Source organism: Cyprinus carpio, chromosome B20 (genome assembly GCF_018340385.1).
Source record: "Cyprinus carpio isolate SPL01 chromosome B20, ASM1834038v1, whole genome shotgun sequence".
NCBI classification, from domain to species: Eukaryota; Metazoa; Chordata; class Actinopteri; order Cypriniformes; family Cyprinidae; genus Cyprinus; species Cyprinus carpio.
Window position 1 is genome coordinate 5635679 of NC_056616.1, and position 16458 is coordinate 5652136.

The window sequence follows — 16458 nt, forward strand, 5'->3', positions numbered from 1 at the left end:
TCAAAACCAATCAAGACCGATTGTCCAAAAGGCTTCGTTGAACAAACATAAGCACGTTTAAAAATCAAAACGAGTTCTTAGAAAATGTTCGATGTAATTTTCATTTCATCTTGCATGTTATATGCCTGATAAAGCAGCATTTGTAAGCTGCTGCTTTGTGTACAGCCTCTACCGGGAAAACGTCTAAGGTTACGTATGTAACCCTGGTTCCTCGAAGGAACGAGACGCTGCGTCGGTGACGCTTTGGGGAACGCCTCCAGTGTGACGTCTCTGAATCACGTGTGTAATCAGTCCAATGGATGGGTGAGACGTCATAGGCGGGTGACGTCATAGACCAGGAAGCATAAAAGCATAAGCGGCGAAGCCGGTATCCAGCCTCAAGGATGAAGCAAGCGCCGGCCAGAGATGCCGGAAGTGTGGCGCTGTGACGCAGCGTCTCGTTCCTTCGAGGAACCAGGGTTACATACGTAACCTTAGACGTTCCTCTTCAGGAACTCGAGCTGCATCGGAGACGCTTTGGGGAATGAGAATGCCCACGCCGCCAGACTTACAAATCTCTGCCTAGTCTGGGAAACTGCACAGCTATGGCGAGAGAACAGAAGAGCCTGGAGTGGCTTGCATGTCAAGGCCGTAAAATCTCACAAAGGTCAAGGGCGTGGACCAACCCGCAGCATCGCAGATGTCCCGCATAGAGACACCTGCTAGGAAGGCCTTGGAGGCCGCCACACCTCTAGTGGAGTGAGCCTTTACCCCCAAGGGGGAGGGGAGGCCAGAGGACTCATAAGCCAAGGCAATGGCATCTACTAACCACCGACTGAGGGTCTGTTTAGTAGCTGGAAGACCTCTCTTAGGGGGACCATAGCAAATAAACAACTGGTCCGCCCTTCTCCACAGGGCAGCTCTGTGGACGTATGTGTCCAGTGTTCGCACTGGACACATACGATTAAGCTTCTGCTGGTCTGGCTCCCTAGGCCTGGAGTACGACAGGCCGTGGTGTAGAAGAAGGGACCTTGGGGACATACCCCACTCAAGGGTAAAGAAAAGCTTTGGCCAGACCGGGCGCAAAATCAATGTAGGATGGGGCCACGGAAAGGGCCTGTAGGTCCCCAACTCTCTTGAGAGAAGATATCGCTAGCAAGAAAACAGTCTTTATAGTAAGAAGGCGATCAGAAATCTCCTCAGTTGGCTCGAATGGAGGATTACAAAGAGCTTCTAACACCACAGCCAGGTCCCACGTGGGGACACGAGAACGTACTGGAGGCCTCAGCCTCAGCGCACCACGGAGGAAACGTTTAACCAGGGCGTGTCTGCCCACTGACTGGCCACCGAGAGGGGCGTGGTAGGCCGCAATGGCCGCCACGTAGACCTTTAACCCTCTGGAGTCTAAGGGTATTTTTGGGGCCTGGAGAAGTTTTGTCATGCCCTGACATTTGTGCTTTTTTCAGTTTCTTATAAATATCTAAATAGCTAAAGTCTAATCTCACTGTAATCAGCACAAACTAGGCTATAATAATATGTGAGCAGCATCTATGTACATGATTGTGTTTTTGAGAGAAAAAAAATGTTATGCGTGGTTAGTGAAAAACTAAAAATGTTAAATCACTTGAATAAGGCAATAAAACACATACAGAAAATTGGTTCCCAGATATTTTGAGAACTGGAGCTTGTAGCCTAGAAATTTTTTTTTTCTAAATGATGTGAAAATCATCTTGTTTACTCACTTACAGAAAACAATATATTGATTTAAATTTTCTAAGACACTTTTTGTTGGTAAAAGTCATATGCGAGTAGGCGTCAACTATCATGAATTCACACCTGAGAAGACAAAGGCCCGCATAATGAGCTGCATAATGAGACATTCAGTCAGCTGTGTCACTGAGAGGGATGAGTTACAAGAAAGAATGTGAGGACAAAATAAATCTATATAATTTTATGTTTGTAGTTTATTTAGAATATATTTAATTATCCCACAACATAATTTAATATTCACTTGTGAGTGCAGTTAAATAGTTTATTAGGAACAATCAAAGCTGACTTTCAAACTGAATTTTTTGCATCATTACTCCAGTCACACAATCCTTCAGAAATCCTTTTAACAATCTTATTTTCTACAAAAAAACATTTATTGTTATTATTATCATTATTATCATTATTATTATTATTATTATTAATGTTGAAAAGAGCTGAGAATATTTTTTTTTAGGTTTTTTAGGGGGGATAAATTGAAAGAACAGCAATGATTGTTACATTTGTTACAGTTACATTTATTGGTACATTTATATTATTTACATCAAGCTTTTGAATGGTATAGTAGTGTATATTGTTATTGAAACTTCATAATATTTCACTTGATTATACATTTAGTCAGGAATTATAGTTTGGAAAAAGTCTTTGGAAAAATTCTAACTAGTAAAATGTTTACACGTTATGTGAAAACAAGTACAAGTATATAAATCAATAAAAAGAGACTTACTCATGTTTATGATCTCTGCTGAATAAAGTGCTTAATTCTTTTTTCTGAGGAAATCCAAATCTCAAATCCTCAACCACATCACATCTTTTTGGGGTGAATTATGTCTTATTCCTCTCATCGCGAAGCAAACAGTAAAATAATAAAAGACTTGAAGAACAGTCTCGCTGCGTTGTCTTCTGTTGTGTGGGGCGTATTCAAAAGCCGCGCGCTTCAGTGAAACATTTGAATCTCAAAGGCGCGCTCGGCGCGGGGGCGTGGTCGCATTAGAAGATAATGAAGGGAGACGTGAAAAACGGACATCGCGTTGTTTTCATATGGATTACTTTATCACAGAATATTTGTTTTCAGCAGCACTTGTTTAGTTTAAAAGTAGACATGTCAGGCTTTCTATAGATATCTCTCTCATGTCTCTTCGTTGAGTATTCACTGAGTTACAGTTCATTTTAATGACGCATTTGTATCTGAAGATCAGCGCAGACAAAGGCTGCAGACAGCACTCCTTGTTTGTTATCTTTATTTTATAAGTGCACAAAGTTTTGTTGTTATTATGTCTGTATACAAAAAAAAGTAGACCCTTTACAGATTCGATTGATGTATTGCACTTATCTGTACGATCAAAACTGAAAGTGTAATTTAAGTTCTTTTCGGGGTCATCAGGAGAAAATACCCCAAAACGCGTATACGCGTTAATCGACTCCAGAGGGTTAAGGTGGAGTGGGTCAACCCTACGGAGAATCAGGCCTGCAGGAACTCCAGCACTGTACCAATCGGGCAGTTAACTGGGTCGAGCTGGCGGTCTCCGCACCAAGAAGTGAAGAGCTTCCACTTCAAGGCGTACAGTTTCCTCGTTGAGGGAGCTCTGGATTGGAGGATGGTCTTAACAACCTCAGTTGGGTCCGAGAACCATACTCGACCCGGCCAGAACGGGGCTACCAGTAGCAGCCGGACCCCGCCCCGGCGCACTCTCGCCAGAACTCCCGGGAGCGGAGCAATCGGGGGGAAGGCATTCAGACAAAGCCTCGACCACGTATATACCATGGCATCCAGCCCCAGTGGAGCTGGATGAGTCAGAGAGTACCAGATGGGACAGTGCGATGTCTGACGAGTCGCAAACAGGTCCACCTGAGCCTGGCCAAAAACTCTCCAAATCTGCTTCACCACCTGGGTGTGAAGCCGCCATTCCCCGGCCCTCGGCCCCTGCCTCGAAAGGATGTCTGCTCCCAAATTGAGATGCCCAGGAATGTGAACTGCTCTCAGCGAGAGAAGTTCGTCCTGGGACCACACAAGGATCTGGTACGCTAGTTTGTACAAACGGCGTGAGCGCAGACCTCCGTGGTGGTTGATGTAAGAGACCACCGCAGTGTTGTCGGTGCGCACCAACACATGGTGACCTCTTAGGTCTGGGAGAAAATGTTGTAGTGCTCGAAGCACGGGCAGCATCTCCAGCCAGTTTATGTGCCATGTCAGATGGCGACCACTCCACAGACCGCGGGCAGGGTGGCCACTCATGACCGCACCCCAGCCAGTGAGGGATGCGTCCGTCGCTAGCGTCACGCGGCGACATGGAGCTCCCAGCACCGGGCCCTGAGACAAGAACCAAGGTTTCCTCCACATGTCCAAGTCACGTAGGCAGTGCCGCGTGACCTTGATCATGCTGGGAGAACCCTTTGGTCTTGAGCAACAACTGTAGGGGTCTCATGTACAGCAGACCAAGAGGTATCACGTTGGACGCGGCTGCCATCAGACCCAGCAGTTTTTGAAACTGCTTGACAGTGAGTGACCGGCCTTCTCTCACTCTCACGACTGCGGCGAGGATCGACTCGATCCGAGCAGGTGACATACGTGCCTGCATCGTGGTCGAATCCCACACCACGCCCAGATAAGTGGTCCTCTGTCATGGAGAAAGCACACTTTTCTAGGCGTTTAGTCTTAACCCCAGCTCTTTCATATGGGCGAGAACGACATCTCGATGCCGAACCACCTCGTGCTCTGATTGAGCTAAAATCAACCAATCGTTGATATAGTTTAGTATGCGGATGCCCTGGAGTCGCAACGGAGCCAGAGCTGCATCCACACACTTCGTGAAAGTGCGGGGTGAGAGTGAAAGGCCAAAGGGAAGAACCCGATATTGGTACTCTTTTCCCCCGAAAGCAAACCTCAGGAACTTCCTGTGAATGGGAAGGATGGAGATGTGGAAGTATGCGTCTTTTAGATCTATCGTGACAAACCAGTCCTCGGACCTGATCTGAGACACGACTTGTTTGAGAGTGAGCATCCTGAACTTCAACTGCTTGACTGAGCGGTTCAACAGACACAGATCTAAAATGGGACACAACCCTCCATCCTTCTTTGGAACTATGAAGTACCGGCTGTAGAACCCGGACCCTCTGTCATTAGGAGGGACCACCTCGATGGCCTCCTTCCTCAGGAGAGTGAGCACTTCCTGTTCCATAACCAGAGCCTGCTTGGGGCCCACCAGGGTGGGAGTAATCCCGTTGAACCGAGGCGGAGGAGAACCAAACTGGATTCTGTAGCCTCTTTCTACAGTGTGCAGGACCCATTGAGACACATTTGGCAGTAGTTTCCACGCTGCTAAATGATCTACTAAGGGAATCAGTCTCTCGAGACTGACCTCTGGTGTAATCAGAACAGCTAGTTCGGCGGACCGGCAGGAGACGGCCGAACTAACTGTTCTAGAGACCTCCGCGGAGATGGCGAGCCTCTCAGCACCGCTACGTTTCCGGGCGATAACTGAGAGTGGTGCTTGCGGGAGACCGCTGCGCCCTGTAACTCCGGCAGGGTTGGCAGACCGATCTCCTGAGGGCACTGAGGCGAGACAGACACCGTGTAATGCGGTGTGACCCGCTGCACCACAGAGGGGACTGCCCTCATAAGCCCCGGGCCAGTGGCGTCAGGGCTTATTGGCCAAGGACCTCTTAGCCTTAAGTACGGTCCGCAGATCCGGCTTAGACTTAGAAGCCCCCGACCCAGAGCGTCGTCTGGACCCACGGCTCCACCTAGCTGGGGGAGCACGTGAGGCGACGCTCTGTTTCTGTGCCTCCCTGTATGAGGAGCTGGTACTCGGTGGAGGCTGCCCCCGCCCGGCAGCCTCCAGATTTAGAGAGCAACACGGGAGGTACCGCTGGAACGCCGCCGCCTGCTTACGCGCCTCCTGGTACCTGTCGACGACAGAATTAACAGCGTCGCCGAACAGGCCCGAGGATACAAGCAGGGCGTCCATGAGACAGACCCTGTCCTTTTCTCTCATGTCGGACAGGGTGAGCCACAAATGACTCTCTGCTGCCACCATTGCTGCCATAGACCGCCCAATAGCACGAGCGGTCTCCTTGGTAGCGCGGAGAGACAAATCAGCGGTCCTCCTGAGCTCCGTGATATCCTCAGATCTCACGTGCTCTTGCTCATCTAAATCTTTCAGCAGATCAGCTTGGTACGCCTGTAACACCGCCATGGTGTGCAGACACGCACCAGCCTGACCTGCTGCCGAGTACCCCTTGCCCACCAGCGCTGATGTTGTGCGCAGCGGCTTGGAGGGAAGCGCCGGAGCCTTTAATGACGATGCCGCGCTGGGAGACAGATAGCTCGCGAGCGTCTGTTCGACCCGGGGCATCGCCTTATAACCGCGCTCATTCATCCCCGCTACGTTGCCGTAGTGATCAGAAATGGGGACGAAGAGGCGGGCCGAGAATGGTTTTCCCCACGATTTACACACCTCGGCGTGTAAATCGGGAAAAAAAGGCAGGCTTCGGCGCGGAGTTGGCGGCTTAGTTCGCAGAAAACGCTCATCCAGTTTGCTTTTCTGCGGTTCAGCCTTTTCCTCGGCGGGCCAATCGATGTTTAACTTGGCCACGGCACGAGTAACCACCTCCAAAAGCTCCTCATACTGGGGCGATTGAGGGGGCGAATCCTCAGCGACGTTCACCACATCAACCTCCTCGGAGGAAGATAGATGAAGCGCCGAGCCCGCTGGGCGCTAGATCTGGCAGGTGAGGAAGAAGATAGGGACTCGCCCGTCTCCATTCCCTCTGCCAAATCCAACTGCGAACTCCACAAGCAAAATCGCCGCTCCGCCTCGGCGGAAGCGGGACCAGCGCCGTGAGGAACGCTAGCGAAGACTCCCTCGGTGAAGAGAGCCTTCCGGGAGCAGAGAACATGCAGGGCAAGCCGCTCGCAATGCGGGCAGTCGGCCCCCTCGAGAGCCGACTCTGCATGCTCCGCTCCCAGGCAAACAACGCACAAATTGTGTGTATCCTCGCCTGAGATGTAGCGAGGACAGGGAGGAACACACAGTCTGAAACGCTGATTGTCTTCGCCTGTTTTGTGTTTGGTTTTGGAGGGTGCTTTTGACATACTGCTTGGGATGACAAACAACAATAAATAAGACTCACAAACGTAAATGATTTGACAGTACACACACAGAGCGCTTGCTGAAGACAGAAGGCTGGATAATGGCTTCGCCGCTCGTGCTTTTATGCTTCCTGGTCTATGACGTCACCCGCCTATGACGTCTCGCCCATCCATTGGACTGATTACACACGTGATTCAGAGACGTCACGCTGGAGGCGTTCCCCAAAGCGTCACCGACACAGCTCGAGTTCCTGAAGAGGAACCCGTATTTACCTTTATATTATTCCCGCTTCAAAGCACCTCCTGCTGGCAGAGAATGAATTTGCATTTTCAATAAATCAGTCTGATTTACGCAACAAACATATTTTGCTTGTTATCAAACATAATCTACTCTAGAGGGACTTAGCCATTGTTTTTAATTCTGTTTGGAAGTCTATCGGAAGTTAGGACCACAAAAGTGTGCATGTACAGTAACGTTTGGTCCCCTATCGATACTTCAGTCATACTGCATCTGCTAAGACGCTATGGGCAAAAGCTTTTTCTTCAAATACTGAACTAACCAATGGCTCGGCAGCGGAGCTATGGTGACAAAGCCTGCCAGAATAGGTGGGGCATCTGTCTATATAAGCAGGCACTTCGCCATAGGATCCTCAGATTTCTTCTCTATCAGGAGTCTCTATGAGACTCGAAGCCTTTGCCGTGAACAAGCCTCGCAGCGGATTAAGACCCCTCTCTGTGGCTGCAAACGATCTGGTCTCATTTGGTGGGAGTGAGTGTGATGCCATGGATGACAGCATATCACTGGCTGCTTCAGATGCGGAGGAGCTGTCAGGCTCGTCTTTTGACCCCACCCCTCTGCTGTTTGCAGAGCCCAGCGCAACCAGCACGGGCATGGATGCCACACTGTTCCACGTCCTGTCTAAAGCTGTACATGAGCTGGGTTTGGATTGGTCTCCGCCGGAGGAACCCACCTGCAGCCACCTGGATGAATGGTTCTTGCCGGGATTCCATCAAGCCTCTCGACAATGAGATTTGCCATTCTTCCCGGAGGTCCATGATGAGATAACCAGATCTTGGCATGCCCCCTAATTGGCCCATCTAGGTGCCTCCTCTTCGTCCAACCCTCACAACAGTCGAAGAAAAGGAGTATAATAGACTGCCTCCCCTGGATGAGTCAGCGGCCGCACATCTCTGCCCGCCCTTGGCCATCGGTTGGAAGGCAAAGGTCACCCACCCGTCCAAGCCGTGTAGGACGACTTCAGTGCTCGCTGGAATAGCCTACTCGTCAGCTAGACAAGTGGCCTTGGCACTTCACTCTATGGTGGTGCTACAGGTCTGTGCTGTTAAATTGCAACAACCAGTGGAATAGACAGTTTCAACAGCAACATCATAAATGTACTCAGTTACTAACATAACTTCGGTTCCCTGAGATACAGGAATGAGAAATTGTTAAATGTTTGCCCTTGGTAATTTGTCCAACCTGCTATTGTTTTAAGTGCAAACAGATATGGCAACAGGGCTGCAAAGACCCTCAGAGCATGCAGATGGCACAGGAAAGCAGACTGCATACCTCAGTGTGTATGAAAATACAAGATGGGCCACACCACCCCAGCAGGAGCACAACCACCAGTATTATCATGTGAAAATCTGTCTTAAACTGCAGGCAGATTAAAACAATATGTGTTTAGCTGTTAAACACATGTTCAGTCTGCTCTGACGATGTGGATCAGAGAGTAGGCTATCATTGGCAAACTGTGCCACAGCATTTAGTTATTGAGATCACAGCAACCAGATAACACACACTTTACTGGGAATTCCAGCTACAAAACATTAAATCCTGTGATGTTTCTGCATTTGTCGCATTTTAGATGCATCCATTAGTTTCCGTCTGTTTATTCTGTTAGTTTATTTGCAATTCACTGCATTATAAAGATGCGTTCTCACATTTAATAATGCTTTAATTATTAAGAGACTCAGTGAAAAAGAACAATTTTCCTTTCTTCACAATTTTCTTCACTTAAGAGCGACACGTTTTAACCTAGCCTTTTACAAGATAAAAAGCAATTAATGCTCAACAGCATGTTAAAAAAAAAAAAAAAAAAAAAAAACAATCGCTGTGGGCTTAGCTATGAGGATTAATAAATATACATGAAAAAAATGACAGTTACTATAATCTTATTACAAAAGTAGGTCAATAAAAAAAGGGGAAAATGTCTTGCAACCTGATTCAGGCGCAGTGGGCATTTGTGTCTCTTGACCCAACGCAGGGTCAATGTTGGGATTTGAGTTTTTGGGATGAAAAATAGAGCAAAGGATTAAAGCTGAGAGGCATGTCATCAAGAGGGATATGGTCATATCCCCCCAAAATGCTTCAAGTGACCAGTAGAAGTGACACTGTCTGGAAATTCTGCTATCTCTTCTGTGTTTATATTTATCAGTGGAGGCATGGATATTGTTTTTAGAGGCAGCCATTTTATTGACAAAGGAGGCAGTATAGTCGAGATCAGCTTATTTAAAGGAGTCACACACACACACACACACACACATACACAACGTACAAAACTCTGCATTTTAACAGCCAATAGCAAATACTTAAACTAATAACAAAACATACTTACAGTAGCTGATTCAGAAGCAGCAGATTGTCGTAGCAAAGTCAGAATTATCTCCTCTCCTAGGTTCACAAAACGGTCGTCCATAAAATGCATTGCATCTTAAAGATTCCTTAGTGCATCTACTTTCAGAAGGCCAAATAAAGTGCTTTTGCTTTCACTTAGATACACACAGCATCTCCCTGACATGGCTGCTTCAACACTAACTGTGGTTACTGAAACCACACCTTCTTTCTTTGCATGAACATTTGGGCGGCATTACGCAAATATTTACACATAGTGATGTAGATATGTGGGGGTGTGTTTGAATTAGCCGTTTTAGGGGGGCATGGCTGAGTCTTAACTTTGATAAAGAATATCTCTTTGGATTTGAGACTTTAGTCTTTGCAACTTTACAGATCTTCTTCATGCACCAAGAGCTCGTAACACTCCAAAGAGAAAGGAAAAATTGAAATCGCATCATATGAGCCCTTTAAGAGTCCAGTGCATGTCAAACCCGAGACAAGAAAAGCTCAAAGCTCAAAAACCCTGGTTTTGTATGAGTTTAACACGAACCTCTACAGCACACATATAGTTCTCTAATCCAGAGACATAATAGAACAGAGCGGATCATATGCACAAGTTGGCACATACCACAAAATGTGTCCGCAGTGTTGGAGTATAGAGTCCAAGTCAAGGCATAGTCTAAATGCTCCATGGCAAGACCAGGACCATGAAAATATTGTCACGATTGGACTCGAGTACAACAACACTTAAAAGGAGGGAAGTCATAGGCAGTCTTGTGGTTAAGTTTGGTGTATGGGGACACCAACACCCGGAATCCTGAACACAGCTAATTCTGGTGACCAGCAATGTGGGTCGATTCAACTTTACAATTAAACATAGACATGAAACTTCAGCCTGTCTCTGTCAATTGAATTTACCAAAAGTGCTGTAAGCTAAGAAATCCAGTGAATCCTAAAAGCCTGACAAGTGTGCCCTAAAAGCCTTTTGTAAATGTAATAAGCCAGGCAGACCAGCTATTATTGAATAAATAAACTGATCATTCTCTGGTTCCAACCCCTGGAAGGACGACAGGAAAGAGACAAAAAAAGAGACTCTAACTCTCAGATGTCTGATTTTGCGTGGCCTTCAGAAAATCCAGATGATAAATTTCCAACCAGTAAGGAAAGAGGCCTGGATTTGACTTTTGAGATAGCAAATGTTGGGAATAATAAAAGATTTCTGTCTGTTTCTTTGATTGCTTAGTGTGACAAGCTCAACAGTGGCCAATTATTTAGCCCTAATGATAAACTGCCTCTGATAAATTAGGGACAGACATGTTAGTTAAAATTAGTTTATGCTAACTTGTCATGATATGCAACATTTAGCTCAGCTGTAGCTCATGGTGTTTATAACACCACATTCATAGGTTAAATTCCCATGGAATGGTACTAAAGAACTCATACAAAAAATGTATGCATTAAATCCAATTGGATTAAGTTGAACAAAAACCTGCAAATACATTAAATATGAAAAAAAAAAAAGTGATTTAGTAGGTTGTGGTTTATTTTGCAGAAAATAACTTACCCAAAGCCCCTGTGTTTACAAAATTCATAAATGCATCATACAATTCTGAAGAAAAAAAAAAAAAAATCCCACATGTATATAGATGATCATGACCTTAAACTAAATTTTCTTGGTCCATCAGCATGCTTTGCTTTTATCTTCTGCTTTTAAGCTATGACAGGCTCCTTGAGATTATCCTTGAGATTGAAGTTTTTTCTTTGATTTAAATTAGTTCATCAAATTGATCTTTTTTTTTTTTTTTTTTTCAGATGATTCATGTAAGCTTTACAATCTGAAAGGCCTGGTTTAAGGCTTTACAGTATGTGGTTATTTGGTTGAACTGTGCTGTTCTCTTGCAATCAGTGTGCATTCATTTAAATAGGTTTATTCAGAAACAAAACCAGCTGTGGATGATTCACTTGAATAGCTATACACATGAGTCTTCAGTGAGAGTAATTCTCTGTGTCCACGGTGTGTCCAGAAATCCACAAACCTCACAACCTCATAAATCCACATGGTCCACCCTGGACAGCTGGCTTAGTAACCTGCTTGGATTTATGGCCTCATCCAGAGTATGTGAGGAATGCTGTGGCATTCAGCAATATTCTCGAAGTGATGAAGTGATTTGAAGTAATAATGTCAATCTGTTTCTCTCAGAAAATGGAACAGATTTGATAGACCTTTTTTCCCCACAGGATTTTATTTATTTATTTATTTTAACAGGCATGCACAGGGACAGTCCTGATCCCTTGCATGACAAACCAGTATGTTTTTTTTAGCTGAAAATAAAACTTTTGCATGACAGACTTCATGCAAAGTCAAAAGTGTGTCTAACAGTTGAACTTTCTGTCTTCCTTCCCCTTTATGCCATCTTCTCAAAAGCTGTCAACAAAACCCCTGGTAAGTCTTAGGCTGTGAAAACTCATCACATACTGTATAAACTCAAATAAAGTTCAGATACAGGGAATTAAAATAATATTATATTTACTTAATAGTCACTTTCACACATGAAGCCATATAATTGCATAAAACAGGACTCCCTGTGCACATATCCCATTTTTTTAATCACAGTCTAAACTATATGTCCAAATTATGGTTAATTCAAATGTGTCCAACTAATTTTTCTACATTTTCATTTTATTGTTTGAAGACATCTTTTAATAGTCATTCATACCCCTACCTTTAATAAAAAATGGGAGAGCATAATTTATTAAGAGCTGAATGTACAAGGAATTTTTGTTCCTAAATTAAGATACACATGACATTTTCGACTCCCATGACATGATAGAAGTAAATGCCATAGAGTAATTGCATTAGCTCATTCTGAAATTTGTGATTGACAAAGTCAGAAAACCCTCAAAGCTGGGAAAATACTGGAATATAAGTGCAAATTTATACATTTATAGCAAAGGCTGTTTGTGTGAAAGTGACACATTCTGCGTATATTACAATAATGTATTACTATTAGGGCTGTCAATCTTTGTTTTCATTATATATTGATTAACTAAATAAATTCAAAACAAATAATCATATCACATAAGCACAATAAAATTATTAAAATTGTAAGTCTTTTCTTTAAATAATTTAATTAAGCATGGATGTGTTAAATTATTCAAAAGTGAAAGTAAAGCATTTTAATCTAGCATTTTATAAAGCATTTTAATTTCATCAAATAATTCTAAAAAATAATAATAAATAAATAAATAAATAAATAATACAAAATAAATCACAGTTTCTACAAAAATATGAAACAGCACAACTATTGTTTACATTGATAATAAGAAATGTTATTTATACACCAAATCAGCATATTAGAATGATCTCTGGAGGATCATGTGACACTGAAACCTGGAGTAATGGCTGCTAAAAATTCAGATTCACCATTACAGAAATAAATTACATTTTAAAATATATTAAAATAGAAAACAATTGTTTTAAATTATTAATAATTCAGTTATATATATACAACAGTTCTTTCTGGTCCTCCAATCTGATTGGCTGATAAGAGTGTGATATAAGAGTGATAACAGAGCTCCTCCAACCGTTTGTATCACTATGTAATTTACTATAAAGCCACCAAATAAAGATCATTTAAAGGCATGTTGTCACAAAATTTAAATGAAATCATAAAATGATTGACAGCCCTAATTAATGTTAGCACATTTGTCCTGGAATCAGGGAGATAGAAATGTTGTCAATCTCTTTTCTGTATGAGAAGCTTTTTTTTATTGCAGAAAGCTTCAGCTTTAGTGTGATAGCCATGGTTTGTCTGTCAGCAAACCATGAGTGGTCACAATACCTGAACATTGGTATTGGTGTTCTCAAGTTTTCTCTCTCTCTCTGTCTATCACTCTCGTTTTCTTTCCCAAGGGTTCGCGCATATGGTGAAGTCTCCACAAGGTATGCTCAGTCTCAATTCTCTCAGTGCACATTTTCCAATGTGTTTACATTGTTGTTGCATCTGCTCTTGCACATGCTCACAGCTCCCTGCATTGCATCTTGCTTTATGATTGGCTCTGCCCTTGTGACACTGCATGATTATTGTCCTTCTGCTGAATTATGTAATGTCTTTCTGTGATACTGCGGTGAACTGTCAGGTTAGCAGTGCTGTTTTCACAAGGTTGACTCTCCCCGTGATGTCAAAGCGAGTAATATTCTCTCTCATCTGTTGGGCTGCTGCATTGCCAACTTACCTGTAATGTATGATCACTGATCTGCCCTCCATATTACTTAGATATCATTCAAAGACTGGCAGATTTACTATGCAGCTATAAATATATATCCGTAAGCTAAACGGAACAGCTCTTCTCTGAATGAGCAATGCTCATGCATTTTTTAAGTGTGTGGTATATGAATGATCTGCCATAAGGGATTTTGTGTCAATGTTTCTTATAATTTCTTAAGTAAAATTTAAATGGTGCATTGAACTTATGAGCTAGCAATCTACACTAAGAGGGCACAGAATATGGTCAATATTGTCAACATATGAATGTCTGACTTTTTAAAAATATGTTCTAAACAAAAACAAAATTATATAAATTCATTGTGCATGCCTACAGTGGGTTCTCAGTGGAGATGACAGCATGCAGACGTGAATCCATTATACATCCTTAATTCAAAAGCTCATATCATGACATGAAAGCCTCTGAACCAGACACAAAATAGGTTAGTCCTTATGGAGAAAGATTCAGCTGAATATATGAATCAACATATGACTGTCTTCTAGATCAGAAATATGAAATAGTGCCAAACTCTGTCCCTGAGCATCTGTTAGTTTGAAAAACACCAACATGCTTTTTTCCCCCCACCTCAATTCAAGTGATATGGATGGATAAGCAATTAAATCAGTATTGATTATGTAGTACAAGAAATTCAGAGAAAAATCAAGTCATATACTACAGTGTGCTCATATGCAATGCTCATATTATCCTAAAGTGCATGCAAATTTGTCCTGAATGTGTGTGTGTGTGTGTGTGTGTGTGTGTGTGTGTGTGTGTGTGTGTGTGTGTGTGTGTGTGTGCGTGCACAATAACTCTCATCCTACAATTATTGTCCCTGTCTCTTTCTTTCCCACTGTCCTTCTTGTTGACATCTCCCTTCCTGTTTGTCTCTGTGGAACCTTCTCAACCTCTATGTAGGCAGAAATAAAGGTATTGCATGCTTTCCATATTATCTCAGTATGCCTCATTAGCAATGTCTTTTTCTAATTCTAATTTGAAAATTTTAGGTATATAATTCAGACAGTGCTTGTGTTTTGGGCTGAGTCAGTGACTCCTGGGACAAGTCGAGTGTATTACAACACCATCACATATTTATGCTTTAAAACCAGAGATGATGAGACATAACCTTTCATATAAACTGACCTGTTGGATCTCTTTGCTGTCATTTCTAAATTTTTATTCATTTTTATTTATATGAGTTGTGATCTTGTGGGTTGTGCAAATGTTTTGTGGCATTGAGTTGTGTCTACACAACAAAAAACAAAATTTTCAATTGTAATTGACTCTGTACTGTACACAATGCAATTAGAAGCAAACAATAGCACATTGATGGTCAATTTTTTATTTTTTTTTTAAACTGAAGCAAATTTTTGGATTTGTGCTTTTAATGTAGCCAAAATACTAGAAAATGCTGGGAGTTCTGATGCTCCATATATACACTGCTAAGATTATGTGTAAATTTTTTTAGCTGTTCTAAAATAATAGAATATCGATGGATTGATGTTAAAATAAAGTGCATTTAAGTGCAGCTGTGAGCTGATTGGCTTGTCAACCATTTGAGATGACAGGCGACTCTGACGCTTCAAGTGCGCTTCAATTTGACAGCTTGAAGTTGTTTTGACACCACATTAGACACATTTCCTGTCCTCTCTATACACTTCCTATCAATACAAATAGTAAAGAAGCCAAAACATTTACGTAAATTAACAAATTATACTGTGCTAGCATCCCCACACATAGCAGATAATGGAAGAGACAGCTAATCGTAACAGTTTTCTTTCATGTACTAGAGGAGGAAAATGAAATCAGCACTTCACCAACCCTCTACTTATGTTTTAGTGAGACGAGAAGACATTATTAGCTTAGGCTGATGGCTGAGGATCAGTGTGCTGGTGCTGAGGATAATGAAATTACTGGTGGCTGAAGGTCATCCAAACGGCTTCTGCTCAGAGCTAATCTAGAGCCTGCACAAGACTAGACTAGAGTCTGAAGTGACTGGGGCTGGGTGGGTTAGATGGCTACTGCAGTCTGAGAGATATGCTATGTGACTAGCTGTCTTTGAGAAGTGATTGGAAGTCAGGATAAGTTCATCTCTAGTTTAGATAATCTCTGCTTGGAGCTTTAGTGTTTCACTCTTCGGCCCCAGTCCTCAGTGCTCACTCTTACTAATTATTCCCTCAAAGTTTCTGCCTCTGAACAAAGATTCTCTCTATCTCTCATTTTCTCCCTCTCTTTTCTTCTCTGTGCATTTCGGTGCTCTAGATTTCTGGGTGGATTCATCCAAAAATCCCCTTCTTTTAGGACTGGGATTTGTTAGATGCATGCACATGCGCTCACATCAAACCACATCAAAAAGACAACAGACCCTCTGAATCACCTTCTAATAAATTTGTATAACGTATCAAAGAGTATGCAATTTACAGTCTATAGGGAAAAAAAAAAAGGAAAGGACGTGACGTGACGTGTTGACAAGTATGTTATCCCATAACTGGAATTTGTACTCTGCATTCAACCCATCCAAGTCCACACACACAGCAGTGAGTAGTGATCAAACAAACACACACAAAGAGCCCCCCTAAAAATTTTGCAATTAGCTCCATAAACTACATGAATTCATGATCGCCTCAGTCCCTAAATTTCATATGAAAACAACGGCAGACTTTGATCTGCTCCTCCGTCTTTCAGCATGTTCTTTTTCAATCCGCAGACTGCAGCGGTGGAGAGCAAGAAACAGGTTTGA

At 43.1% G+C, this 16458-nt stretch overlaps 1 protein-coding gene across 26 annotated transcripts in view; it reads left to right on the top strand.

Annotated features, from left to right (window-relative positions):
- LOC109102711 (neurexin-3b) overlaps positions 1-16458 on the top strand; it is a 332713-nt gene that overhangs the window by 12802 nt on the left and 303453 nt on the right. For 20 of the 26 annotated variants that reach the window (XR_006157472.1, XR_006157473.1, XR_006157474.1 and 17 more), the window contains exons 3-5: positions 11881-11898; positions 13369-13398; positions 14637-14648. Coding sequence is in view for 22 of the 26 variants with exons in the window: in XM_042746642.1 (XP_042602576.1) it covers positions 11881-11898; positions 13369-13398; positions 14637-14648 (60 nt within the window). In the remaining 4 variants the exon portion in view is untranslated. The remainder of the gene's footprint in view (positions 1-11880; positions 11899-13368; positions 13399-14636; positions 14649-16458) is intronic. The other 6 variants (XR_006157475.1, XM_042746626.1, XM_042746650.1 and 3 more) reach the window with 1 other exon arrangement.